Source organism: Daphnia pulicaria, chromosome 2 (genome assembly GCF_021234035.1).
Source record: "Daphnia pulicaria isolate SC F1-1A chromosome 2, SC_F0-13Bv2, whole genome shotgun sequence".
NCBI classification, from domain to species: domain Eukaryota; kingdom Metazoa; phylum Arthropoda; class Branchiopoda; order Diplostraca; family Daphniidae; genus Daphnia; species Daphnia pulicaria.
Genome location: NC_060914.1, coordinates 2515601 through 2540150, shown reverse-complemented (window position 1 = coordinate 2540150; position 24550 = coordinate 2515601). Strand labels below are relative to the sequence as shown.

General features: G+C 43.6%; 5 protein-coding genes across 7 annotated transcripts in view; 3 read left to right on the top strand and 2 right to left on the bottom strand.

The window, feature by feature from the left end:
• The window catches only part of LOC124327110, a 271197-nt gene that overhangs the window by 118965 nt on the left and 127682 nt on the right, over positions 1-24550 (bottom strand). The gene's annotated exons all lie outside the window — the stretch shown is intronic.
• On the top strand, positions 893-16774 carry LOC124326980. Its single transcript, XM_046785729.1, has 18 exons — positions 893-1132; positions 2545-2746; positions 2839-3007; positions 3076-4521; positions 4820-5014; positions 8317-8576; positions 10025-10127; positions 10625-10839; positions 10914-11084; positions 11156-11844; positions 11932-12412; positions 12484-12592; positions 12664-12830; positions 12905-13040; positions 13109-14318; positions 14831-15285; positions 15361-15682; positions 15751-16774. Exons 5-18 carry the CDS (start codon positions 4980-4982, stop codon positions 16000-16002), a joined length of 4605 nt encoding a protein of 1534 aa, XP_046641685.1. The 5' UTR covers positions 893-1132; positions 2545-2746; positions 2839-3007; positions 3076-4521; positions 4820-4979; the 3' UTR covers positions 16003-16774.
• LOC124327277 (ribosomal RNA-processing protein 7 homolog A-like) lies at positions 16937-18290 on the top strand. Its single transcript, XM_046786271.1, has 7 exons — positions 16937-17086; positions 17146-17285; positions 17352-17474; positions 17530-17650; positions 17712-17877; positions 17943-18067; positions 18134-18290. Exons 1-7 carry the CDS (start codon positions 17047-17049, stop codon positions 18217-18219), a joined length of 801 nt encoding a protein of 266 aa, XP_046642227.1. The 5' UTR covers positions 16937-17046; the 3' UTR covers positions 18220-18290.
• On the top strand, positions 18290-21846 carry LOC124327031 (mismatch repair endonuclease PMS2-like). The gene is made up of 13 exons (XM_046785838.1): positions 18290-18437; positions 18510-18618; positions 18682-18910; positions 18975-19023; positions 19100-19239; positions 19309-19414; positions 19482-19856; positions 19914-20136; positions 20208-20767; positions 20835-20983; positions 21049-21149; positions 21211-21500; positions 21561-21846. The coding sequence occupies exons 1-13, from the start codon at positions 18384-18386 to the stop codon at positions 21618-21620; spliced, it is 2445 nt and encodes an 814-aa protein (XP_046641794.1). The 5' UTR covers positions 18290-18383; the 3' UTR covers positions 21621-21846.
• LOC124327138 (glutamate-rich WD repeat-containing protein 1-like) lies at positions 21538-23735 on the bottom strand. 2 transcript variants are annotated; one of them, XM_046786057.1, is made up of 9 exons: positions 23590-23720; positions 23250-23526; positions 22929-23194; positions 22709-22871; positions 22431-22650; positions 22189-22357; positions 22069-22127; positions 21885-21999; positions 21538-21815 (listed from the first exon to the last, which is right to left on the bottom strand). In XM_046786057.1, exons 2-9 carry the CDS (start codon positions 23518-23520, stop codon positions 21678-21680), a joined length of 1401 nt encoding a protein of 466 aa, XP_046642013.1. In that variant the 5' UTR covers positions 23521-23526; positions 23590-23720; the 3' UTR covers positions 21538-21677. The 2 variants fall into 2 exon arrangements, with proteins under 2 accessions (XP_046642013.1, XP_046642012.1); XM_046786056.1 differs by having other exon boundaries at positions 21538-21999; positions 23590-23735.

Genomic DNA, 24550 nt, shown 5'->3' with positions numbered 1-24550 from the left:
GTTACGAGTTAGAAAGAAGAAGAAAAAAAAAAGAAATGGTTCGAAGTGGGAACGAAGCCAAACAAAACCATTTTCCGAGTTATTAAGGACCCGAGTCCGGTCGATAACGCCTCTGGAGGAATATTCATACGTAAATAATAACAAGAAAGAAAGTGAAAGTGTCCTGGTATTTTGTGTTATCCATTTTTCCTCCTCTACACTATTTTTGCGCTTATATTCTCTCTCTCTCTCTTTCTCTCCGCATGTAAATCAACATATTCGGAATCATCCTGACGGCCAAAGAAATGAAATTGGTTGGGTGTCTCTCTCTCACTCAACGTGCTGCGCAATTACTAAATACTAAATGACTTTGCATGCGGGGGCCATAATCATCAACGGTCCGTAACCAACCAGCTATATACGACGTGTTGCGTGATGAGGTGTTGGCAAGTTGCAACCTAAAAAGTTTGTCACTAAAATTCCTCTCCTTTTTTTTATTATTTCAGGTTTTCTTCTTTTTCTTTTTCTTACTAGTCACTTGTTGACGGACGGCCAAGGTCGGCGTTGTAAAACCATCAAAAGAAGAAGAGGACCCACTCGAGTTTGAAAAGACGACGACTCGAGTCCTCTTGTGCTACTGTACGTTACGCAAAACGAAGCCGAGATGATGGGGCGGGAGTTGATGCGTTTAGAGCTTCTGCCAAACGATTGTGGCCGGGCGGGAAAACAAAAAAAGATGTTTCCTAACAACAGGTGATAAAGAAATTACGTTTTTTTAACCACTTGGAGACGAGAAGAAGAAGAAGATTGAACTTGAGACAAGATGTCACGTCACCGACCTTGCTGTTGTCTCTCCTGAATTTGGAAATGAATTATTTTCAGTTTCTTTTTTCGTTTTACAATTAAATCAACACACGGCGAATCGGCGCGGCGTAGTGGAAATTGGGAAAAAAAAAACCTTCAAGATTTCCCTTACACGATTCTTGTTTCCCGCCTTGGTATTAAGTTCTTCGGGGACACTGGATTGGTTCGTTCCGCAGAAATCGTCTTGATTCTCCTTCCGGCAACCTTGAGACAACGATCCGCATCCTTTTTTCCAGCACACAGAAAATTGGTGTATCTCTCTGTGTCTTCGCCACCGTATAGATGACAGGTAACACTTGGAATTGTTTCCTTTTTTTGGTTTCTGTGCCATTTCCCGACAATCGTCGCTGCCTTGTCGAGTGATTCCGTGTTTTCCTTTGACGAAAAGGCCTTGCCAGCGCTACATTGTCTAATGACAATAGGCGAGAAATATAGGAAACAAATGAAAGGCGAGGGGATGTAAATCAAATAACAACATCCCCTTGCCTATGTAGTGGCTTGTAAATTTCTTATTCAAGGACGTTTTCGCCTTTATTATGTATACACCCCCACACGAAATGGACAAGTTTGTCGAGTCATCCTGGACTTTTACAGGTATGCCCTCCGCCGGCGTTTGACTAGAGAAAATTTGCCTTTTTATTAATTCTTTTAGGTCTAAAATCACGTCCCTCAAATTCATATAATCCCCCACTGATTGATTTGGTACTTATTTGAACTTTTTTCGCCATCTTCTCCTTTCAGGTTCGTTTGTCCGGATTAGAAGAGTCTCAAGGTTTTCTCTTTTATTATGTTTTCCTATTTCGTGCTGTCCTCCATTTTCTAGATGGAATCGGCCATTTTTTGGGGGTCGTTCCCATAATCAAAATGCCGGTTGACTCTCAAAAAGAAAAGAAAAAAGGTGGAGAAAACGTGTGGAAATTGAACAGTCAACCGAAATTTTCCCAAAAAAGTTGTGTTATTTATAAATAATCTAAAGAAGAAAGAGAGAGTTTGAGCAACTGCAGCATTTGTATTAGCAAAAATCATTCGATAATATTCAAAGGTCATCTCTCTGCCACTTTTCCCCCCCTCCCGTCCTCTAGCTACAGAATATTAGTATAGTAATTAAAATTAAACAGGTGGCCGACGTGATTGCCGGTGTATTACCATTCAGGTGATGGTGCAAGACGAACGGCGCCAGTCTCCGTGACCCTGATGACTGTCGACTATCTGGGCATGTGTGTTTTTTGGGGCTCGGTCGGTTAGAAGAAAAAAAAAACATTTTCAGGAACTTTCTCTCTCTTAAACTCTACGAAAAAATTATTATGACGTCTGGGAAGGAAAAAAATTTATCATATCCGGTCACATCCGCTTTGTGGAAAAAATCCTGAAAAGGATTTATTTGCCAGGATTTAAAAGCAAAAGGTCTGTGACCAGAGTTTGAACTAGTTAAAGAAAGAAAAACCGTTTTGTTCCATATTCTTATGCCCATCATCGTCTTGTATTCACGAATGCCCCCCCCCCCCCCTTTGCGTGTGCTGTTTTTCGGTTACTGGTTTTCTTCCAGGCTCGCGGCAAGGACGGTCACGCTCGAAGGAACGAACGTTCGTTTCCCTTTTTTTTTTATCCCCCAGCTGGTATAGTTGTTGTTGTTTTTATGAGACTTTTTAATCTCGAAATTATGACTCCCTTTTTTCATTTTCTTTTTTTGTTTTTCGAAAGGGAAAGGGGAAGTGAGGCGACTGACAGGCACCGCAGCAACTCACTCGTACTTTTCTGGAGACTTCTAATAAGCGGACAGGGTCTCTCCCATTCCGGCCGAATCTTATGTACTATATCGTACATAATAATGGAAGAATTAGCCACCGGAATAACTATAAGTTGAAGGACGGATTCCCCATTGAGAAGACAATATAATGTGAAGGTATATAGGCGGATCTTCAAACATTCCATACCATTAATTACGTCATCTTTTTCTTATTTTTTTTAATGGCACTCCCTGGGCTGATCACAAAGGCTCGGAAACGCGGCGGAATAACCAAATAATTGCTACACAAGTTCACGCAGGGGGGAAAAACCACATTTATAAGGATCTTTATCGCTGTGTGTCAAGGATATCTCGTGCGATTTATTGAAGAGAACCGGGCCGTCCCTTTTATTTTTATTTTTATTCAACTACATCACAGTAGGTCGATTCGTTACGTATGTAAGAGATATAACATTATACAGACACTTTTTCTCTCTCTCCCGTAGTAGTAAAGAAGAAGAAAAAAGAAAACGATTTGGACTTGGCTTAGTTGTTGTTGTGCAGGTTGAAAGTTTGGCTGTTTTCCCGACCGCGATTTCACGTCCGCTCGATACTACAACAGCAAAACAACGGAGAAGATTTTTATTTTCGTATTTTTTTTTTTTTTTTTGCTAGTCGAAAAGTTCAAGCTGACGCTGAGCGAATAGGAGGGAATTTCACTTTCGTTTACTACACGGTCAGCAGCAGCAGCAGCAGGACGCCCTGGCTGGATCTCTGGGGGGAGACTGGGCCGTCTGCCAACATCGCCACAACTCTCGATTTTTTCGTCCGACTTGCTCCGATTCCGGTTTGAACCACGTGGAAAGAGCAAAAGAAAAAAGAAAAAAGTTGACTTTTCAAAATTGAATGATTAGAAATTCTTTTTTTTTTCAATTCGTTCAAATGATTTACGATATGTTAATATTTCTACGCAAATTTCACTTTTTTTTGTTAATCATCTCAAGATAAAATCCCCTCGAGCAGCCCAAGTTGTGTACAAATCTTGATGTGATTTGGTTTGGTTTTTTTACAGACTGTCGCCGATTCGTTCCCCCAGTGTCAAACGAAATCAAAAGTCCCGCACGCCGGATCCTGTCGGATTGACGGAGCAGATAATGAGCGGACCGGTTTTTGTTATTCACAAAATTCCTGTAGGGCGGATAATCGCCGAAAAAAAAAATATTTGTCAATCAAATGATGCGGTCATTTCATTTCCCAACATATTGGCCAAGTCAAATTTTTTCGGCTGGATGGAAAGTGACGGTCACCTGACCATCTAAAGAGAGAGAGGTGTCAAGGACGTTTACAAGCGATGGGGGCGCGATCTTCTCCGACCCGAGTTGACCTAAATTATTTTCGTACTACTACCCCCAAAAAAATCCTGATTTCCTTTTCAACATCAAAAGAAAAAAGAGTCTTTGTAGTAGTCGTAGTAGTAGTAGTAAGGATCTTTGTTTGTACTATACCCAGTGACCTCTTAATCTACTTTTTCCTTGTTCACTTGTGGACTAGAAATGGAGACGAGAGAGAGAAAGACTTGTGTGAATCATCTCCCCATTTTTATTTGTATTTTTTACTCCCCCGGTGTGTAGTAAGTTGGCACGGGTGACGGCGAATCTCGGAGTGAAAGTGACGGTTGACCAACTCTCGACTTTGACGTGTGTAGAGCTGACGAGATTCTCCTCTGCCGCCAGCAGGAAGGCCCACCTCTTGGAGTCGCCCATTGGCTGCCGCCGTCGTCTTATCCAGCGCGGAGAGAGAGAAGGAGAGAGAAGGAGAGAAATAGAAGAAAGAAGGCCCCCTTGTTACTAGACTTACACTACACTACACCGTGCAGTGGAGGGACCCCAGAGGACCACATGTTATTATTCTCGGCGCAGCAGGACCGCCTCGAACAAACCGAGACGGTTAAGGTGGGTCAGTCGGCCAGGTGTGTGTGTGTATCCCTCCCTTCTTCTCTACCACCACCACTACCACCACCCACTGGATACCCTCCACTTCTTTCCCACCACCACCACCACCTCCTCCTTCGTATATATCCACTCTCGCTTTTGCGCCCAGCTCAGGGTTCAGTGTGCCATGGACTGCCATTGAGACGACAAGTCTCGTACACCCGAAAAAGAAGAGAAAAACAGAACTCAGTCGTCTCATCTACCGACTGTCTGACAATCACAACACAATTTCGCTCGTTGTTGTTGTTGTTTATTTCAGTGTGAACACGAACAAAAACAAAAGTTGTTGGTTTTTTTTTACCCTTTCGTCGCTTCTCCTGCCGATTGATCGCCAATTTTTGTTGGTTCTGGGGCCCGACATCATTCCGGTGACTGGGCGCCTACCCCCGTCGATCCTGCCGAAATCCATCGTCGCAAGAATGGCGTCGCCAGCCTTCGTACCAATCCGGCACAGGTAAAAAAAAACAAACAAATTTTATGAATTTGAAATGAATTTTTAAGGTGAAAGTGAGAGTTCTCACATATGGCTAAAGGGGATGATTTGGAGTTTTTTTCTCCTCTCTCTTCTTCTTCTTCTTCTTTCCTCCTGCTAAAGTCGGTTGTGTGTCTGTAATTTGTTTTCTCTCGAATTCCCTTTCTCCGAGCGTCTGTTATTTGGCCCGGCAGACACACACACAGACACACACAAACCAACAACTGGTTTTCTTCTACTTATTCGCCTTTTTTATTTTTTACGACCATACCGAAAAGGTCGTTTCTTTTTTGTTCTTTCCTTTTCTCTTTCACTCGCTCCTTCTTTCCTTAATTGAAGATGAAAGAGAAAAGAAATAATTTTAAAAATAAGTTCCAGTTTTTGTTGGAGTAGTTTTGGTTAGGTTATTTTATTTCAGCGATCGGTTGCTCCGGTTCCTGCTTTCCCTTTTTTCTATTTTTCAAATTGCCCGCCTCTCCGCGATTCGAATGTGTTGAATTTGATGCCCGGTGCACAATATTCGACTAATCACTACTATGGGGATGATGATGAGGGATTGATTGCATTTTATCACCTGTGTATAGCTCCTGGGCTAACTGGACTGTCTGGGAGAAAGTGGCGGGTTTTTATTTTGATAAACAAAATGATTAGAGGGAAAATTTGAATTTCCTTCTTCCAAGTTAAACGTTAGCCCCGTTATTGTGTTTACACACATTTCCTCGATTCCACGTCTGCTGGTCGCGTGATTGCACGTCCAACAAATCAGGTTAGCCCCTCCTTCTTGACGTTTATTTTCTTTTGGGGTTGGGACCTCAATTCTTTTTTTTTTTTCTGAAGTTTAGGCCGGAACTGGCTCGTAATGAGATACGTCACATTGTCGAGGGATTTTCACGAGTTTTCGGGGAACTTGGAACTGACGAGTGGAGGGGGGGCGTTGGTAAATTTCGCGATTGTCATTTTCTATTTTGGAACGTGACATAACTCCCGACAATCAGACTGTAATTAAGGGGCCGTGATTTCAAGTCTTGTGTCTTACACGACGTTTGACACACGGAGACTCACGAATAAAATTGGGGAGAAAGGTGAAGGAAGGGGGAAACCGGCTCGCGCTGCTCATGTGAGATTGGGTACGGTTGGAGAGGGGGGGATTTGAATGCAGCGACATTTGTCGTTTCGTTCGTTCGTTCAGTTCGCCACAGAGCGCCAACCGCTTTCTCCATTCTCCTCCTACAGTTGCCGTTCTCTTTCTTCCACGTTTTTCATTTGAAACGCAAGGCGAAAAAGTCAGCGGTCCGCCCCGTTTTGGCTTTAGCTTTAGACTTGTGTGAGCTGATCGTTACGTTATGATAGAACAAGGCAGGTGATTCAACAGTCGAGGGACGGTGGCGCACAGATGGCGGAGGAAATATATCTTTTTCCTTCATCAGATTTGGTCCGATTGAAATTTCCCCCCTTTTTTCTCTCCAGAGAACCCCCCTTTAAGAAAGGAGATAAAAAGAAACGTAAGGGGGAAAAGGATAAAAAAGATAAATTTTTATCTTTTTTTAGAAGAAGAAGAAAAAAAGTTTCCAGGTCAAACACGAGGGGGTGGTCAAAAATAGAAGCAGAGGGGAAGATACTAACTTTTGGATTACGCAAGAAAAATTCACTTAAGAAGTTTATTTTTTTATTTTTGAAAGAAAAAATTTTCTTTTGATTGTTTTTTATTGCGAGAAATTTATACGTGTCCGGCTTGCAGATTTCCCGGAATGAAAATTCGGACGACTAATTAAAAAAAAAAATAGAGTCGACACACATTCGAGAAAAAAAAATAATTCGTCGTGTCACGTAGCCGATGGCGATATGACGCCATTCTTTCGTCAAAGAAAATGAATCAAAATTTGACTCTCTATTTTTTTGTTTTTAAATCAATTCAATTTTTCATTTGCGTAACTCGACGGTTACCGATATCCTCAAAAGGAGGTCATGATTCAAATCCGGATGCGGATCCCCCCCACCCACTAACAACTCCCCCGCATCAGTCGCAATCCCGTCCGTGTTATTCTACGCCGTGTCCCTTTTTTAATATCCCCCCCCCCTTTTTTTTGGCTAAGCGCCCGCGGGATTTTACATCACAAGGATTTACGCTATCCATCCAGGAATAAGAAGGAGAGTGAGAGAGAGTTTATATGCAACTCGTGTAGAGTTTGACGACGATTTAGAAAGTTGTTGTACGATGCCAACAAAGTTCTTTCTTGTTTTTCCTATTTCTTATTATTTTTTTTTTCCCGCTTGTTAGTTTCACATTTTCACGCTACCGGTCTCTCTCTTTTGATTTATTTTTCTTCTCGATCCAGCATCCATCCGGTCAACGGGAATTCGTAACGCACGTCTGGTGCCCGATGAGTTATTCGAAGAAAATCGGTGCAACTTTTGAGTCGATTTCGTTTTTGATTTATTTCGGACGGAGCACTTTCTTTTCTTTTTTTTTTTTTTTTTCAATATCAATGCCGTTTCGTGAGTTGTTGTGCCATTGGCGGGCCGTGAGAGGAGACGATGTGTCGTGAAACACGATATCCATCAAAGAGATTCTTCTTCTTATTCTTGTGCGCCTGGGCCGTTTTCTTTCGTCCATTTTCACTTTGATGGCGTCGCCTTGGCTTGGCCGTCGTGACGCGGGCAATTTGCTCTCGTGAGCAATGCCGAGTCGGCCGTTGGGTTTCTCCTCATTTCCCCGCCATGTGAAATGGACTGAACGGGACGGCCGTGCAGAGAGAAGAAGGCCAGCAGCCTGGCGGGTTTCTTCTTCTTGCCTTTTGCGTGAAATCGTGAACGGAGCGCCTGGAACAGCTTTCCCAATACTCGCTCAATAAAAGCGTCTTCTTCTTCTTGTTTGTTGCTTCTCTTTTCTTTCACCGTTATTTATTCTTCTCGCAGAGGACGGACGAGTTGTTGCCCGTCGGCTGTTTTTTGGCCAGTTGCCGTTTGTAACGGAGCGCGCAAGAAATGGCGTGCGTGGAATTTTCCCTTTTCTTTCGTTCTTTCTTTCTTTCACGAGCGCTCCTTTCCGTTACTCTTTTATTTTTTGACGGACAACCCACGACACAGCCAGCAGCTCTCTCGCTTTCCCTTTCTTTTGGCCCGGCAACCGAAGAATAATTCTCTTTCTCCCGATATATTCTCGGTCAAAGAATTTCACGGTTCACCAAGTCCGCCACATTTTTTGATTCCGAAAATCTTTTCGATTTCTGCCTTTTCATATTTTGAATTTTGATTTTTGAATTTTGATTTTTGATGACTTGCAGGTTGGCTATCGCGGCGCTGCTGTCGCTAGTTGTACTGGCCGTCGCCTCCATCGAGATTGACGACAGCCCATCCGCTGGACTCTTGACTTCATCCGGACGTGAGAATCCCATCGCCTTGCCGGCCATTCTGCCCATCACAGACGCCCCAACGACGACGACAGGCAATTCTTCCACGACCGTCCAGCTGCCCCTGACTAATGACCAAGTGCGCTGGGCCGTCGATTTGGCCGTTTCACGCCTGGCCGGCTCCGACACTTCGCGTGAGTTCTTTATATTTTCCCTCCAAAACGAAAAAAAAATTAAACTTTAAATTAGGAAGATGCTTAACCATTAAAGAGAAAGAAAGAAAAAAAAAGGAAAAGTTGTGAATAAATCGTCGTGTCGTGACGTCACAGCGTCCCAAAAGGAAATCGGCTTCCAGGGCGGGGTCGAATAAATCGAAGATGTCCAGTTCGTCTTCTCTCTCTCTCTCTCTCTTATACTCTCGCCGGATGATTTCGGTTCATTCGAAACGGAGAAACAAAAAGAAAATGCCAAGGACCCAAATAAAAATGAAAAGCTGCCCCAGGAATCTCTCTCTCTCTCTCCGCAACCGAAAAATCATCCATCCGTCCGCCGTTGTGGTTTCGTTCCACTGCGCCTGCGTAGAGCCCCAAAACTATTCCAACTACTTAGACTTGGCACACATTCAGCAGGTTGTCGGGAGAGTCTCTTGACCGTTTCGTCTTGTTTTTTTGGGTAGAGAACTTTCACTCTCTCTCTCCGTGTGTCACCCAGAAGAAATGAAACAAGAAAAACAATCGAGAGAAACGGAATAAACTCGTTTCTTACACGTACCGAGAGCTGTTCCGCAGCTCTCACGTGGATGGATAGGTTTCTGTTTAGTATTTTCTTTTGTTTTAACATGGAAATGGCAGAAATTTCCATCTTCTCCGAGGAGGCACTTGATGGATTGTTCCAGGGGACTAACTCCTTCAGGGTAGAGGAATTTTTGTTGTTTTTTTCACGGTAGATTTCTGTAGTACCCCGGATATGGGACATATCATTTCGCTTTCACTTTCATTCTTTCGGACTTGATGTAATATAAATAAATGTTCGGGGGGTTTGGATATTTCTTTTGGGGCTTCTCCATGGTCTTTTGATTCCAGCGATTTTGGGATTAGATTCCTTTGCCGGATTCGTTCGTTACGTTTGGCCAATTGACGTTGACTGATTTCGGAGAGCCTAAAATATCTCGGCTGATGCAGCACAGCTGTCAGATGAAGCGTTTCCCAGTGACCTGATTAATAGTACTCCGTTGAGGAACTTTTTCTTTATCAACCGCAGACGGACGTGTTATTTTTATTCGTGGATTTTCCGTTTTTTTTTTTTTTAAGTTTGCGGCCCTTGTGGGTCAAGGCCGAATTTGTTAAGCAGAAATTTCTGTCTGTGAAGAGTCTCTCCCGTAGTCGAAGCGAATTCTTCTGGCCAAATTTCTTGTTGTGTCATCCTCCTTTTTCCCTCACGCGCCATTGGTCGATTGTGGTTACGTCATCGTGTCTGGCGGCGATTCGATTCATTTGGCGTCTCGTATTTCATTCTTTTATTTTTCACGCCGTGGACACTTGTGTTTCACGGTCGATTTAATTTGTTGTTGTTGTTTCATTTGTCCCCACAACTCACGTTTCATTTCATTTCGTTTCATTTTGATTCATTCGACAAACAACAGGTGTCTTCAACGGAAAGTTGGCCCAGTTCGTCAGTCCGGCCACTCGTGACAGGGCCGCAGCGGCGCTGGTCGCCGAAGAAGTCATTCGCATCTTAGCACAAAGGTAAACAAGAATTTCGATTCAAATCTCGCGCCCCACGTACACAAGGGTAGAAATCCCACAAACAAATTTGGGGCGGACGTCGGGTTATTGTTGTCCAATTGAAAAGGGACACGTGAATCTATTGGGGGGAAAAAAAAATCAATTCCGCCGATATTTGTAGTTTGAACCAAACATTCTATTCCTTGCCAAAATGACGTGGTATAATCTTTTCTGGCCGCCGGTTGCTCAACTGGCTCGGCAGTGTAACAGAGCTGGAATGTTGCATGCGTAACATTGGTATAATGGGCTAGTGGCAGGCCAGTGGGAATTTGTTATTGCCCTGGAAGTGAAAGTCTCTTGTTTGTTTACATTATTCCGTTATTCATTGTAGTAATATGACCCGCTTCTCTACTCCGCAAAAATAACTTTTATTTTCACTTTTCTTGTTCATGGTTTTTCCATCTTTTTTTGATTGATTCGTTTTTGTTTCATTTTTCTTGTTTTTATTTGACATTCAGCTGGTCGGTGAGTTCGGCCGATATCCGAAAACGATTGGGTGGCACCCAGCTGGCCGGCACCCAACTGTCGGAGTCTTGTCCCGAGAAGAAGACGCACACCTGCCAACCCCAAAAGTTCCGTCACGCGTCCGCCTTCTGCAACAACGTGCAGAATCCAACCTGGGGCAGTTCAGACTCGACTTACGGCAGACTCGTCTCGTCGTCCTACAGTGATGGTAGGGTGTCCAGTCCAGTCCTAGTCAAAAGTTCCGATTTGATAGACTAAATTTTTATAATTCCAATTTCACAGGGATCAGTCAAGTCAGACTGGCCGTTACTGGCAAACCCTTGCCGAGTCCAGTGAAAATCGCCGACACCATTCACGCCCCGAAAAAGACCAGCAATGGCTACCTCACCACTTTGTCCGGCGTCTGGGCTGAATTCGTTCAAAACGACATTTCCAGGCCCGTTTCTTATGTCGGTAAGTTTCAATTTGATCCCATTCAAAAGCGCAAGGATTTCAGCTAAACATTATTTTTTTTAAATCAACAGATCTGGGCGTGGAAGGGCAGTGTTGCTCCGGGACGGAAACCAACACGGCCACCTGCATTTCGACTCACGAAGAAAATAAATGCACGTCCTACTCGCGAACGGTGGCCGTCTTGAACAGGAAATGCGAATTGGGAGCCCGAGAGCAAATGAACGGAGCCACGGCTTTCCTGGACGCCTCCACCATCTACGGCAACAGCCTGGACGCGGCCAATCAATTGCGGACCTTCGAGGGCGGATTGATGCGGACGAGCTTCGGCGATTTGCTGCCGGTGGACCACAGTTGCGATTTGTCCAGCAGCAGCGGAAACGCCAGCGATTGCGTCGAGTCGGGCGACGCCAGAGTCAACGAGAGTCCGGCCTTGATGGTCCTCCACACGCTCTTTGTCCGCCAGCACAACCGGCTGGCCGCCAAACTGGCCCATGCCAACGCCATGTGGGACGACGAGACGCTGTACCAGGAGACGAGGCGTCTGGTGACGGCCCAGATCCAGCACGTGACCTACCGCGAGTTCCTGCCCGCTGTACTGGGCGAGAACTTGGCAGAGAACCTGAAGCTCACGCCCAAATTGGCTGGACATTTCCTCGGTTACGACAGCGACGCCTATCCAGGCAGCCTGGAGGCCGCCGCTTCGGCCGCTCTCTCTTTCTCCCTGGCCATGCTTCCGGCCAAATTCGAAACATTCACCATGGTAAGTTCATTCTCATTTGCTAATTACCGCAGACGGGATGGGCCGACTATTAAATGTTGAAATTTGGTTTCGTCGGTTGAAATTTAGACGGGCGATAAGTCTGGAGAGATGGCCACCAACGCCACCGGCCACCTCAACGCCCAGCAGGCTGAAGAACTCCTTTACGGATTGATCAGCACCATGAGCCGGCGGGTGAGTCTTCACATCGCCAAGGACGTCCGCCGCGCCACCAACGGAATGGACAAAGTCGTCGAGATCCTGATGAGGGGTCGCGATCACGGCCTTCCCGGCTACACCGCTTGGCGCCAGTTCTGCGGATTGTCTCCCATCCGCAATTTCACCGACTTGAGCGACATCGTCTCATCCACCAACATCGTCCTCCTGGCCAGCGTCTACAGCCACGTCAGCGACATCGATCTGTTCACCGGTGGGCTGGCAGAGACTCCGCTCAAAGGCGCCGTCGTCGGCCCGACCATCGGCTGCATCCTGGCCCATCAGTTCTCGTTGCTCAGGAAATCCGATCGCTTCTGGTACGAGAACGACGTGCCACCTTCATCGTTTTCTCGAGGTAAATTTTTCAAATTCTGGCAGGGACAAATTTCAATGCATAACTAAATTTTACAAATTTTCGATCGACAGAGCAATTGCAGGAAATTCGCAAGACCAGTCTGGCCGGCATCATCTGCCAGAATTTCGAAATGATCAAATCCATGTCGCCCAAAGTTTTCCACGAAAGAGATAATTTCTTGTAAGTTGATTGGATTATTTCAGATTAATGTTCGTATGATCATTTGATTTGATTGTTGTCTTGTTATATAGAAATTCGCCGATCCCTTGCGATATGATGGTTGACATCGAACTGAGCCCGTGGGTCAGCGATTCACCTGCCATGCAAGTACCGGACGATCTGCTCCGTCAATCGATCCAGCGCGCTTTGATCGACATTTCCCTGCGTCGAGAGAATGAAAAACTTCTTTTCCAAACCAGTAATGACCAGCCCTTTTTATTCTAATAATCATAAAAATCAATTCATTTCAATCTTACTGTGGAAATCTTGCAGATAAAGGAGCCAATCCGAAATCTCCACTGGGAATCGCTTCCGCTTTCAGCCGGGCCAGTCCTGCCGCCATTTTCATGTCAAACACGTCACTCCTGCTGGAATACGCATCCGAAGAGTTTATCAACCACCTGGAACAGTAAATTTCCCAGCTATTAAACATAGTTTCTTTTCATCAAATTTTCATAATGTCGTTTTATGTTCCAGGCCGAAATATGGTCGTGTCAAGAGACAGTTGAACGGATTGCTGGGCAATTTGTTCGGACGGCTGACTCGCCCTCTGTCGCAGGGACTCAACAACGTCGACGTGACCCGTTTCGTCCAGCCGGCCACCGCTCCCAACGTTTGCCGCAACAACGAGGAGACCCTTCCGTGCGACAACACGTCGCCGTTCCGCAAATTCGGCGGATGGTGCAACAATCTGCGCAATCCGACGTTCGGCAAGACCCTGACACCTTTCAACCGTCTCCTGGCCGCCGGCTACGACGACGGGATCGCCCGACCGCGCTGGCGTTCAGTCACTAACCAACCGCTCCCGTCGCCCCGTCTCATCTCCGTCGTGGTCCACCAGGACGTCAGCAACATGCACCGACGCTACACGATGATGCTGACCTACTTTGGCCAGTTCCTCGACCACGACGTCAGCCTGACGCCCATTTCCCGTGGATTCCAGGACGCCATTTTGAATTGCCGCGACTGCGACTCGCCAACCAACGTCCACCCCGAATGCTGGCCCATTCCAATTCCCAGCAACGATCCTTTCTTCCCCAAAGTCAACCTGCAGACAGGGCGGCCAGTTTGCATGTCCTTTACGCGATCCTTGCCCGGTCAGCAGCGATTGGGAGCCCGGGAACAGATGGACATGAACACGGCCTACCTTGACTTGTCCCACGTTTACGGACAGACCCCCTGCGAGTCGCAGCGACTCCGGGCCTTCAGTGGCGGCCGGATGAACATCACCATCTCCCCGTTCCGCGGCAGGGATTTGCTGCCGCAAACGAGTCGACTGGCCGAATGTCAAGCGGCTTCCGGCCTCTGTTTCGACGCTGGTGACTCACGAGCCACCGAGAATCCCGGCCTGAGCGTCCTGCACACGGTCATGGTGCGAGAACACAACCGGATCGCAGGCCAGCTTCAGACTTTCAATCGCCAGTGGGACGACGAGCGGCTGTACATGACGAGCCGGAAGATTACCGGCGCCATCTGGCAGCACGTCATTTACAACGAGTACCTACCCCGAGTCCTCGGCTGGAACGCCATCAATCTCTACGGCCTCAACCTGCTGACGGAAGGATTCTACGAAGGATACGATTCCAACTGCAACGCCGGAATCTTCAACGAGTTCTCCACGGCCGCCTACCGTTTCGGCCACTCGTTGGTCCGCCCCTTTTTCCCACGAGTCGACGCCTCCTTCCAGGTACTTTACGCCGGAATTCACACATGTAGATGGAAAAGTTTTTCTTTTAAAAATGAGTTTCCACCATCAAAGTCGACCAGTCGATTGCCAGTTTTATCACCCCGTTTAGCGCTGAATAATACGACAGCCATGGGAAACGGCCAAAAGTCTACAGGTTTTCCTTTCTCTATCCAACGAAAGGGAAACTCACTTTACCTATACTGTTACGAGCATATTACTAAATCAGTGACAGGGAAAGGGAGAAGAAACTAAAAAACTTTCCCCCAAAAAGGTTTTGACTTGCATTTAAAAGAGAGTGACTGGATTTTCTTTCCTGGACTATCCAGTCAGCCCGTTTTCTTCGTTTATACGTGTACAGTTAGTGATATGCTAATGTTTCCTTGCGGCAGTTTTCTCTTTTTGTTTTTTGTTTTACACCCTGGCCAAATTTCGTTTTTGTAGTTGAAACTTTAATTTCATTTTCTGGTCAAGTGGTCAGAGTTACAACATTTTTCGTTTGCCAAATTATCCAGGAGAAAACGCCAATCCTTTTGCGTGCCGGTTTCTTCAATTCTGAAATGCTGATGGAGGTGCAGGCCATCGACGAGTTGGTTCGAGGCCTTTTCGTCTCGCCCATGGAGAACCTGGATCAGTTCGTGACGGGCGAGATCACCAATCACCTGTTCGAGGCCAAGACGGTGCCTTTCTCCGGTTTCGATCTGGCAGCTCTCAACATCCAGCGCGGCCGAGACCACGGCCTCCGTCCCTACAACGAATACCGGGCCGCTTGCAACCTGAAACGGGCCACCACCTTCGAAGACCTGAGCCGCGAGATGACGGCCCAAGTCATCGAGCGACTCAAACAAGTTTACGCCTCGGTCGACGACATTGATTTGTGGACGGGCGGTTTGACGGAGACTCCGCTCCAGGGCGGTTTGGTCGGACCAACTTTTGCCTGCGTCATCGGCAACCAATTCCGAAGTTTGAGGTAACCAAAAATTGGATGGAATTCACAAATTTGTTCTGTTAAATCTAAACACTTTCCATTTGATTTGATTTGCAGACGCTGCGATCGTTTCTGGTACGAGAACGGCAATCAAGCCGGCCGCTTCACTGAGGCTCAATTGGCCGAAATTCGCAAAGTGGCTTTGGCCCGTCTTCTCTGCGAGAATTCTGACACGATCGGCGAGGTGACGCGCTCCGTTTTCGACCTGCCGCACAATTTCTTGAATCCTCGGGTGCCATGCCGTTCCCTGCCGCCTCTCGACTTGACTCCGTGGCGCGAGCAGGAAAGTGCCAATTGCGTCGTCCTGGGCAAAACCATCGCCCTGGGAGCCTCATCGCTCGTTTCTCCCTGTACATCTTGTACCTGCACAGCTGAAGGAGTGAGTCTAAGATACAACAATAACTCAGTTTTAGTCGACGATTTTCTAATTTTCTTTTAATTCTACAGCCGCAGTGTCAGTCGCTGCGAGTCAACTGCCAGCAGCTGCTCACCGATGTGGGTCGGGATGCCATCCTGGCCGACAGCGTCTGCCGCGTTCAATGCGCTTTCCTCGTCAATCCCGCTCCGGCCGCACCGGCTCCTCCACCGGCTCAACCTGCGCCGCAACGACCCCCTCAACAACAGCAAGGTGGACCGCCACCTCGTCAACCGCAGCGAGGCGCTCGTTTACTGCCCAACTTGTTGAATCTCTTTGGTTAAAATCCTGCCATTCATTTGTCTTCTCATCTTTGCTCCTCCTTATCTCTCTCAAATTTTCTTTTTTTTTTCTACCCGTCCATTCTAGATTCACATATATATAATAATTACAATACTATCGTATTTTTTTTTTTGTCGGATGGTTGTGTTGCAAAAGACAAGAGACGAGTCGCAGTGGCCAATTGCCCGGCCAGTCGGACGACTTTCCCAATGTATCGCGGGATTCGTGTCTCTCTTTGTATCCATTCCAGAGATGCTTTTATAAATTGGCAAGTCAATCGTACTTGGAAGAAAAAACAAACGAAAAAAAAAATATTATTGACAATGTAAGCGATATAAAAGTGTGTACATTTGTGTCGAACAAAAACTCGTGGAATCCTCTCTCTCTCTCCCTCATCCCTCCTCCCCTTTTTCGGGGGTATTTTGTAATTGTCAATTTTCTCCTGAAGACGAAATTGAAAAAGACAAACAGAAATTACGTTGAGGTTGCCGTGAACGCGCTGAACTTTGTGATAATCAAGTTTCTTCCCTTAAATGTGACGCGTTTAAATCCTTTTATTTTTTTTTCGTCCTTTTCGTGCTAAACATTTTTTCCCCCGTCCGCTTTTTTTTTTTACAAGTTTTTTTTTTTTTTTTTTTCTGATTGTTTTTTTTTGTTTCATTATTATTTCCAGACGCTGGCGGTCACGTGAGTGTTTTCGTACGTGATGGCTGTATTTTTTTTTTGTATTTAGCTGACTACATAGCGACCAATACATGACATTGTAATGATAAACACTAGTTTTTCTACCAATGTAATTTTACTGGAGATTAAAGATAATTAAGACTGAAGAGAAGGCAGTGCCTTTTTAACTCCTTAATAAGGGATGCTTTGTTAGGATCTTCCATGAAGATGAAGGACGAAAAAAAGCCTGGCCAGTTTGTTATACTTATCGCAAGGTGGCGCTAGTAGTATATTGAAGCAGACGCCTTTTTTTGAACACTTCACGTGTGCATGTGTGTGATTTGTGACTTTATTTTGAGTTTGTGAACTTCTTGGTTACCAAAATGGGAACAGAAAAATCAACATCAATTCAGGGATTTAGATGTATATAAAGTCGACAATCCAAGTTTGATTCAGTGTAACTAATATTCGTATTTTAAAAGGTATAGAGACAAGGTTCAGCGACAAGTGTACAGCAGGGCACACACTATTCTATAAAGAACATGCCGTTCGAAATTCACACCCATCGAAACCTGTTGGAAAGACGCTGTTCGTCCTTAATGTACCTCCTTACTACACAGAAGTAAAATTTGAAAATGACTTTACAAAAAATATGGATTTTGAAAGCTAACAATTGTTTGCATTACAGGGATCAATAAAAGAATTGTTTAAGGCAGCAGGATCTGTGGAATCTGTCTGTTTCGAAGAGAAACCATCTGCAACAAATGAGATTAGCAATATGAATTCATTCTTCTTCCAAAATCATATCAAAGTATCACTTAAATGTATGAATACTTGATGGAACCTAACATTTTTGTAAACTCTAGGGTTTTAAAGTTGCTTATGTGGTGTACAAAAATGTTGTGTCACTGAAAGCAGCTATGAAGTTGGAATGGAAAACTAGCATTATGAGCACAGAAGAAAAACCAATCAAAACTGGGCTGGAAAGTAATAAAAGAACTTTATTAAGTTTTTATTATTCTAATTTAAACTCTCAATATGTTTCCAGAATGGATTTCACAATATGAATCATCATTTATTGATCCAAAAGCCTTACAAAAAGAAATTGACACCTTTATGAGTGAATTTGATTCGAGGAAAGAGAGAGAAGAGGAAGAAGCAAAACTCAAAGAAGGGCAACCTGATAATGAAGGCTGGATAACAGTCACTAAACAGTAAGTGTTTTCTTTAACAAAATGTTTTATACAGTAGATGTTTACATATTTTTTAAATATTGCAGTAGTAAACATGCTGCCAGAACAGAGACTATGGAGAAAAAAGTCATGGATAAGGAAAAGCAGAAACAGAAGGACAAGAAACTCATAAATTTTTACTCATTCCAAATGAGAGAGACTAAAATGGAGCGTAAGTTTTGAGTAATTCACGTTGCGACCCCCCAAGTAATATATTCCGAATGTTTCTTCTTCACAGATTTGACCCAGTTGAGGAGAAAATTCGAAGATGACAAGAAAAGAATTGCAACAATGAGAGCTGCTAGAAAGTTCAAACCATACTAGTATTTGAGAAGTGAAATGCAAATTAAATTCGTTTGTATTTTATTTTTTAATACACTCACATTCATCAATCATCTACCAAAATAGGAAAAGATAAAAATATTGTGTTGCTTAAATTTTCTTCTTTACTATTGGTCCGGCAACGTTCAATTGGAATTATTATCAAGATGGCTTCGGCAGCAAACGGCGGTATTATCAAACCAATTGATCACAGCACAGTGGTATTATTTACAATATGTTTTTTAATTTCTAACTATTAAGTATTAAGTATCACTTCTAAATGCATTGTGCAGCACCGGATTTGTTCCGGACAGGTTGTTTTAAGTTTAGCCGTTGCTGTCAAAGAACTGGTGGAGAATAGCCTCGATAGTGGGGCCACAGCTGTTGAAGTCCGTCTGAAAGGTAAACAACGAACGTAATAATTAACTTAATGTACTGAATTGATTGATGGCACTTTCGAGATAGAATTTGGCAGCGATTCAGTTGAAGTTATTGATGATGGTTCTGGTATTTCTCCTTCCAATTTTGAGAATCTCTGCCTCAAACACTATACATCCAAAATTGAAGAGTTTGAAGACTTGCTTAATGTTCAAACATTTGGTTTTCGAGGAGAAGCATTAAGCTCACTTTGTGCCCTAAGTGCTCTTAGTGTTACAACATGTGAAAAGGGCAGCAAAATCGGTTGGAAACTTGAGTATGAAATGCTTATTATTTTTATTCGTGAAGGATTGGTTTTCATATTAGTGCATTCCAAACAGATATGATTCTCATGGCAAACTAGTAAAACAAACTCAGTATTCCAGACAGGTAAGGATCAATTTTTCCCTCTTCATGTTTTTCAAATAGTTATGCTTATAGTGTTATACTCTTGCTTTCAATGCAGCCTGGGACATCAGTTAGTTTGGTAAATCTGTTTTCAACCCTGCCTGTACGCCATAAAGAGTTCATAAAGAATTTACGAAGAGAATTTGCCAAAATGACCAATATGCTGACTGGATATTGCTTGATTTCTAAAAAGACAAGGTAAGTAATATAAGGAGATATATTTTCATGCTGGGATTTTGCCAATAGCTCTTAAATATGTTTGTTTAGAATAACTTGCACAAACTCAACTGGTGGAAGAACTAGCACAGTTTTGTCTACTAGAGGTGGAGCACACTTGAAAGATAATTTTACATTAGTGTTTGGACAGAAAAGTGTATACTATTTTTATTCTACATTTATATATTCTTGACATTAAAATACTCGCTTCCGTACATTTTCAGTGGCAGAACATGTTAGAAATAAAAGCAACTCAGCCGTCAGAAGATATTTTAGCGGAATTCAATCTGAATGCGAATATTTTGCCCGACAAGTTAAATGAATGGCCTTTCCAGTTTGAGGGTTTCGTCTCGAGCTGTGCACACGGTACGGGCCGGAGTTGTGCTGATCGCCAGTATTATTTTATTAACGGTCGTCCGTGTGACCCTGCTAAAGTTTCAAAACTTGTTAACGAAGTCTACCATTCGTACAACCGCAACCAATATCCGTCCATTGTGCTCAACATAACCACTCACTCTAGTGAAATAGACATCAACGTAACACCCGACAAAAGACAGTTAATGGTTGCAAACGAGAAGATACTTTTGGCAACTGTTAAAGTATTTTTTATCATTTTCTGTCTATAAATTGAAACCTAATCTTCATGCTTGACATAGGCGTCGTTAAACGAAATTTACCGTGAAATTCCTTGCACGTTTAGTCTGCAAAACAATTCTTTGTTAAACAAATCTCCTGCTGTTTCTACGGAATCGCCCGGAACACCTTCGCAACGTTTACGATCTTCTCTTGCTGCGTTTGCTGCCGCTGGTTGGAAACCCTCGTCACCTTGTTCCCCTGGTGAAAAACGGAAACTTGACTCCTGTTCTCCAGCTTTAAAACGTATTTTCTATCAATTTTATTTGAAACCGTAAAATTATGTTAACTTTTCTTATTCATTCGTTTTCGTATAGAAAAAAGATTGAATGATTTCGTCACAATTCCTATTTCCCCTTCGGAAAAAAAGACAAAGCTTGATGTTTCTATTCAAGACACACAACAAGCAGGTACTAAATGGGAAAACAACTTGAGTTTCACAAACATCAAAGAGATGGAATCCTCCACGGATAATGTCGAGGAGAATATTGACGGGGGTGACGAGTCCTTGTGTGAACGAGTGAGGGATGAAGAACAACAAGCAGAAGATGAAGAGGTGAACGTTCTCGGGGCAACAGAAGTTGAGGAGGTCCAAGTTATCGAGATGTCCGAAGAACCTAAGGTAATCGAAACATTAGAAGAACTCGAAATCGTCCTGGAAGATGTACTTGCGCCGCCAACCAATTGTCCGGTTGTTTCCAAAGTTAAAACGACAGTGCCATTTGGCCTGGATTTGTTGATGGAAAGAAATCGTGCGCAACGTGATTTGCCGAAGTCAGTCACAGAGAAAAGATTTTTGGCGCGTATCAATCCTGGCGATGCGGCTGCTGCTGAAGCCGAGCTTAGCCGACAAATAAGTCAATCTGATTTTGAAAAGGTATATTCTTTTTTTTTTTTTAAATTGTGTAAGCAATATTTCGTGATTGCAGCCCTCTTATTTTTAGATGGAAGTAGTTGGCCAGTTTAATTTGGGCTTCATAATTGCCAGACTGAATTCAGATCTTTTTATAATCGACCAACACGCCGCTGATGAAAAATACAACTTTGAAACGCTGCAAAGAACTACGCGGATTCAACCACAGAAACTCGTTTGGTAAGTCCATCAACATTTGATTTTTTAAACTAACGGGATATTATTAGTCTCTTATTCGCTAATAGTCCCAAACCGCTGAATTTGACGGCTGCCAACGAGTCGCTCTTAATAGACAATATGGAATTATTCCGAAGCAATGGTTTCGAGTTCGTCGTTAATAAAGACGGTAAGCAATGATAGATCTGTTACTAAAATTTCAAGAAATAATTTCAAGTTAACTGTTACAGAGGACCCCACAAAACGTGTTTTGTTGAGTGCCGTGCCATTAAGTGGCAACTGGCTGCTTGGTCCGAGTGATATCGACGAGCTGCTATTCATGCTACAGGACTCTCCAATGAATGAGGAAGAGGATCGTAGCAATGTGAGTCAAGCTTCATTGGCGCGTTACAGGCCTTCGCGCGTTAGGGCTATGTTTGCCTCTCGAGCTTGTCGCAAAGCTGTCATGGTGGGGGATCCGCTTACTTCAGTTCAGATGACTAATTTGCTGCGTCAGATGAGCAATTTGCAACAGCCATGGGTAATATTTTTCTGTACATTAAGGAAGGAACGTGGTATAAATGTGAATTGTTTTTATTAGAATTGCCCGCACGGACGTCCTACCATGAGACATTTAATTAACACAGACGTGGTTCAGTAATTCATTGGGCGAATTTATATATCAACGTGTCATTAGTACATAGATTTTCTACCACTCTCACACGCTTATAGTTTTGAATATATTGAAACCAGTTATAGCTGTGCTGATAATCATGCCAGGAATTTGCGGATGCCAGTGCAGTTCTTTAATTTCCTTCTGTCCCTGATGGATAAACAGTAATTGTGGTGCTAAGTCCTGCAGAAAAAAATATACAGAATCAATGAAGGTGGATGTGTTTCTTTGGGCGAAAAATATTTTACTTACAGCAAGTTCAGGATCTACAATCGCAGTTTCTTCGTCTTTCTCCAGAGCCAAATCCCATAAAGCAATCTGATCGTCAGCTCCTGCCGATGCAAATACGGTAGAGTCTGTTGGGTGCCTACATTGGAAAAAACATATAATTAACACAGCTGACTTTATTATTACATTTTTCCTTTCCCCAACTTACCATTCTACCGAAGTGATTGGTGCAGTATGATGCTTGAACGTTGCAACAGGTGTGCTCGACTAGAAAACGAAAGACCATTAAAGGGAGAGTATTGGTAATGATTTGGTTGATTGCAAGTACCTGAAATTGTCGTAAGTCCCATACGTGCAGCTTTCCATCGTCACCTCCGGACAGGATGAAAGGTTCCTTCTTGTTCCAATTGATAACATTGATGTCATTTTCGTGGGCATTGATTGCGGCGAGCATGCACGCTTTACTTGGCTGAACTCGTGTATCCCAAATACGAATACTGCATTAAGATGATCCAGTTAATATTTAAGATAAATTTTAATAGAACTTCCATTTTTTAAAAGGTGAATTACCTGCGATCGACGGAACAGGACGCGAGAACATTAGGTTCATTAGGTGACCACTGCAAATCTTCAACAGATGCATCATGACCAATGAGAGGACGCTGATCTACAGCCCAAAGACCACCTTCACTTGGTTTCCAAATGTGGATGTTCTTTTTGCAATCACCCGTGGCCAAAACACCAGGCATGGGTGTAGACCAATCCATTGCAAACCCTTCCGTGGTGTGACCTAAAATATTTAAAAAATGGAAAAAACTCATTCCCGTAGTTGGAATAAATGAATTTACCTTTGAAAGTGAAAAGTGGTCTGGGACTCTCTTTATTCTCAACATAGTTCCTCAGCAAAACTGGATCATTAACAGCTTTCAAAGGGTGAGTTAGATCCCATAAAAATACTTTGCCTGTTTCAGACCATGAAGCTGCTAATGGCTTGTCTCCAACAACACACATCTGAAAAGAATTTAACTAAATTACAGGATTTTGAAAAGGAGCGTATTTGATTTTTACCCTGACTCTGTTCACAGAACCCTGATGGTGGATAATTGCACACTCAAGATCTGGTTTCATCACATTTTCATCATCGTCATCATCACTGTCTTCACTGTCAGATTCAGGTTGAGTCTTTTGCATGTTTGACATTTTCATAACAATAAGACGGTTAGTGAAGTCTGTGGATGCTTGGGTTCCAGATAGCAGATAAGCAGTGTGTGGAAAATCAGTGCGCTCACTTCCCAAGCCATCGGGGATGATGTCAAAACTAAGACAAGGAGCACCTAAACAAATATACAGTGTAAAACAGCTATAGTAGACTAAAAGTTAAGTAAATACCTGTATTAGCTTGATGAAACATGAGATAGGCATTTTCATCACACACAAGTTCTTCTCCTTCCTCCAAGGGTTTTCCTGGTAAGTAAGTTTGTTGTGGGCCCTCATTTTCATCTTCTTCCCCTGCTTCCTCTTCGTCTTGGCTATCTTCTTCGTCCTCTTCTTCTGCGTCACTGTCATTTTCCTCATAGTTCTCACTGTCATCATCATCGGCCTTCATTTCTTCGTCATTGGCACGTACGCTGTCATCCATCGCTTCCTCTTTATCGCTCATCTTCACCTGAAAATAGGGTATGTGTACATAATCAACTTAACAATCATACTATTTTCACGTCTGAGATACCTTTAAATCAAACTTTGTCAATGATTATAGTGAAGCAAATCTGTGTGTTTCTTCACAAACACGTGCTTGACTTGTGAAAGGGATTTTCGTCTGCACAGCAATTGTCAATTTGTCAGATATATTTTCGCCATCTAACGATTAAAATAATAATTTCTTGCACAGGCTAATCACATTCAAAACCGTAAACAGAGGGTCCCTGGGTCTCCACTCCACCCTTAAAATAATTTTCAGTATTTCCAGTATCATTAATGGGAAGGTATATAACCGCTGTGTTATGCGCTCGTTTCTTGGTCATATCAATGGTTAATTGTAGAAGAGTCAAGATCTAGCGGGAGACCGATTCACATCAACTTATAAGACAATAATATCGACTCCATATTTTAGCTACTCGGATTACATCACAAATATTCCGGGACCATTTAAGAGCTAAGCAAATTTCCCGAAGAGATCCAGGGCGATGCATTTTGGGACGGGGAGGGGGAAATGGACGGAGCTGACATCAAATTTGACTGGAGTTCTGAATTCCTAGAGATGGACTGTTTGCAACAAAAAAAAACTGAATTTGTTGTTGCTTTGATTTGGCTATTGTAGATGCTGGCCAAGAGTGTTGAAAAGTGGATGAGACGCGTCAGAACGATCCCCATAGTCAACCTGCAGACGAGTCGGCCATTTGGCATGTCCTTCACGCATGAAGGTCGGAGGTAACATTACGTAAAACTGTCTATGCGGTGGTGTAGAGGTTGGGTGAGAACCGTGCAGTGGTGTAGAGGTTGGGTGTTGGGTGAGAACGACACGTGTTGCATCATTATCAAAAAGGTTAGAATAACCGAAAGGCTTAAGAGGAGGGGTGAGAAAAAGTCGTATAAAAGGAGAGAGAAAAGGCGATAGAAATCAGTAGACTGAGCGTAGACTAGTAGACTAGCGATTCCTGCCCTGCTAGGGTTACACAAGTAGACAATTC

Coding starts and splice junctions, on each gene's coding strand:
- LOC124327277 (XM_046786271.1), top strand. CDS start 17,047: ATGGGAACAGAAAAATCAACATCAATTCAGGGATTTAGAT. Junction 17,087..17,145: donor ATCAATTCAGGGATTTAGAT/GTATATAAAGTC, acceptor GTATTTTAAAAG/GTATAGAGACAAGGTTCAGC. Junction 17,651..17,711: donor AATCAAAACTGGGCTGGAAA/GTAATAAAAGAA, acceptor ATATGTTTCCAG/AATGGATTTCACAATATGAA.
- LOC124327138 (XM_046786056.1), bottom strand. CDS start 23,520: ATGAGCGATAAAGAGGAAGCGATGGATGACAGCGTACGTGCCAATGAC. Junction 22,872..22,928: donor GTTCTGTGAACAGAGTCAGG/GTAAAAATCAAA, acceptor AATTCTTTTCAG/ATGTGTGTTGTTGGAGACAA. Junction 22,128..22,188: donor GGGACTTACGACAATTTCAG/GTACTTGCAATC, acceptor TTCGTTTTCTAG/TCGAGCACACCTGTTGCAAC.
- LOC124326980 (XM_046785729.1), top strand. CDS start 4,980: ATGGCGTCGCCAGCCTTCGTACCAATCCGGCACAG. Junction 10,128..10,624: donor ATTCGCATCTTAGCACAAAG/GTAAACAAGAAT, acceptor TTTGACATTCAG/CTGGTCGGTGAGTTCGGCCG. Junction 11,845..11,931: donor AATTCGAAACATTCACCATG/GTAAGTTCATTC, acceptor GTTGAAATTTAG/ACGGGCGATAAGTCTGGAGA.
- LOC124327031 (XM_046785838.1), top strand. CDS start 18,384: ATGGCTTCGGCAGCAAACGGCGGTATTATCAAACCAATTGATCACAGC. Junction 20,984..21,048: donor CAACCACAGAAACTCGTTTG/GTAAGTCCATCA, acceptor ATTCGCTAATAG/TCCCAAACCGCTGAATTTGA. Junction 21,501..21,560: donor GCAATTTGCAACAGCCATGG/GTAATATTTTTC, acceptor TGTTTTTATTAG/AATTGCCCGCACGGACGTCC.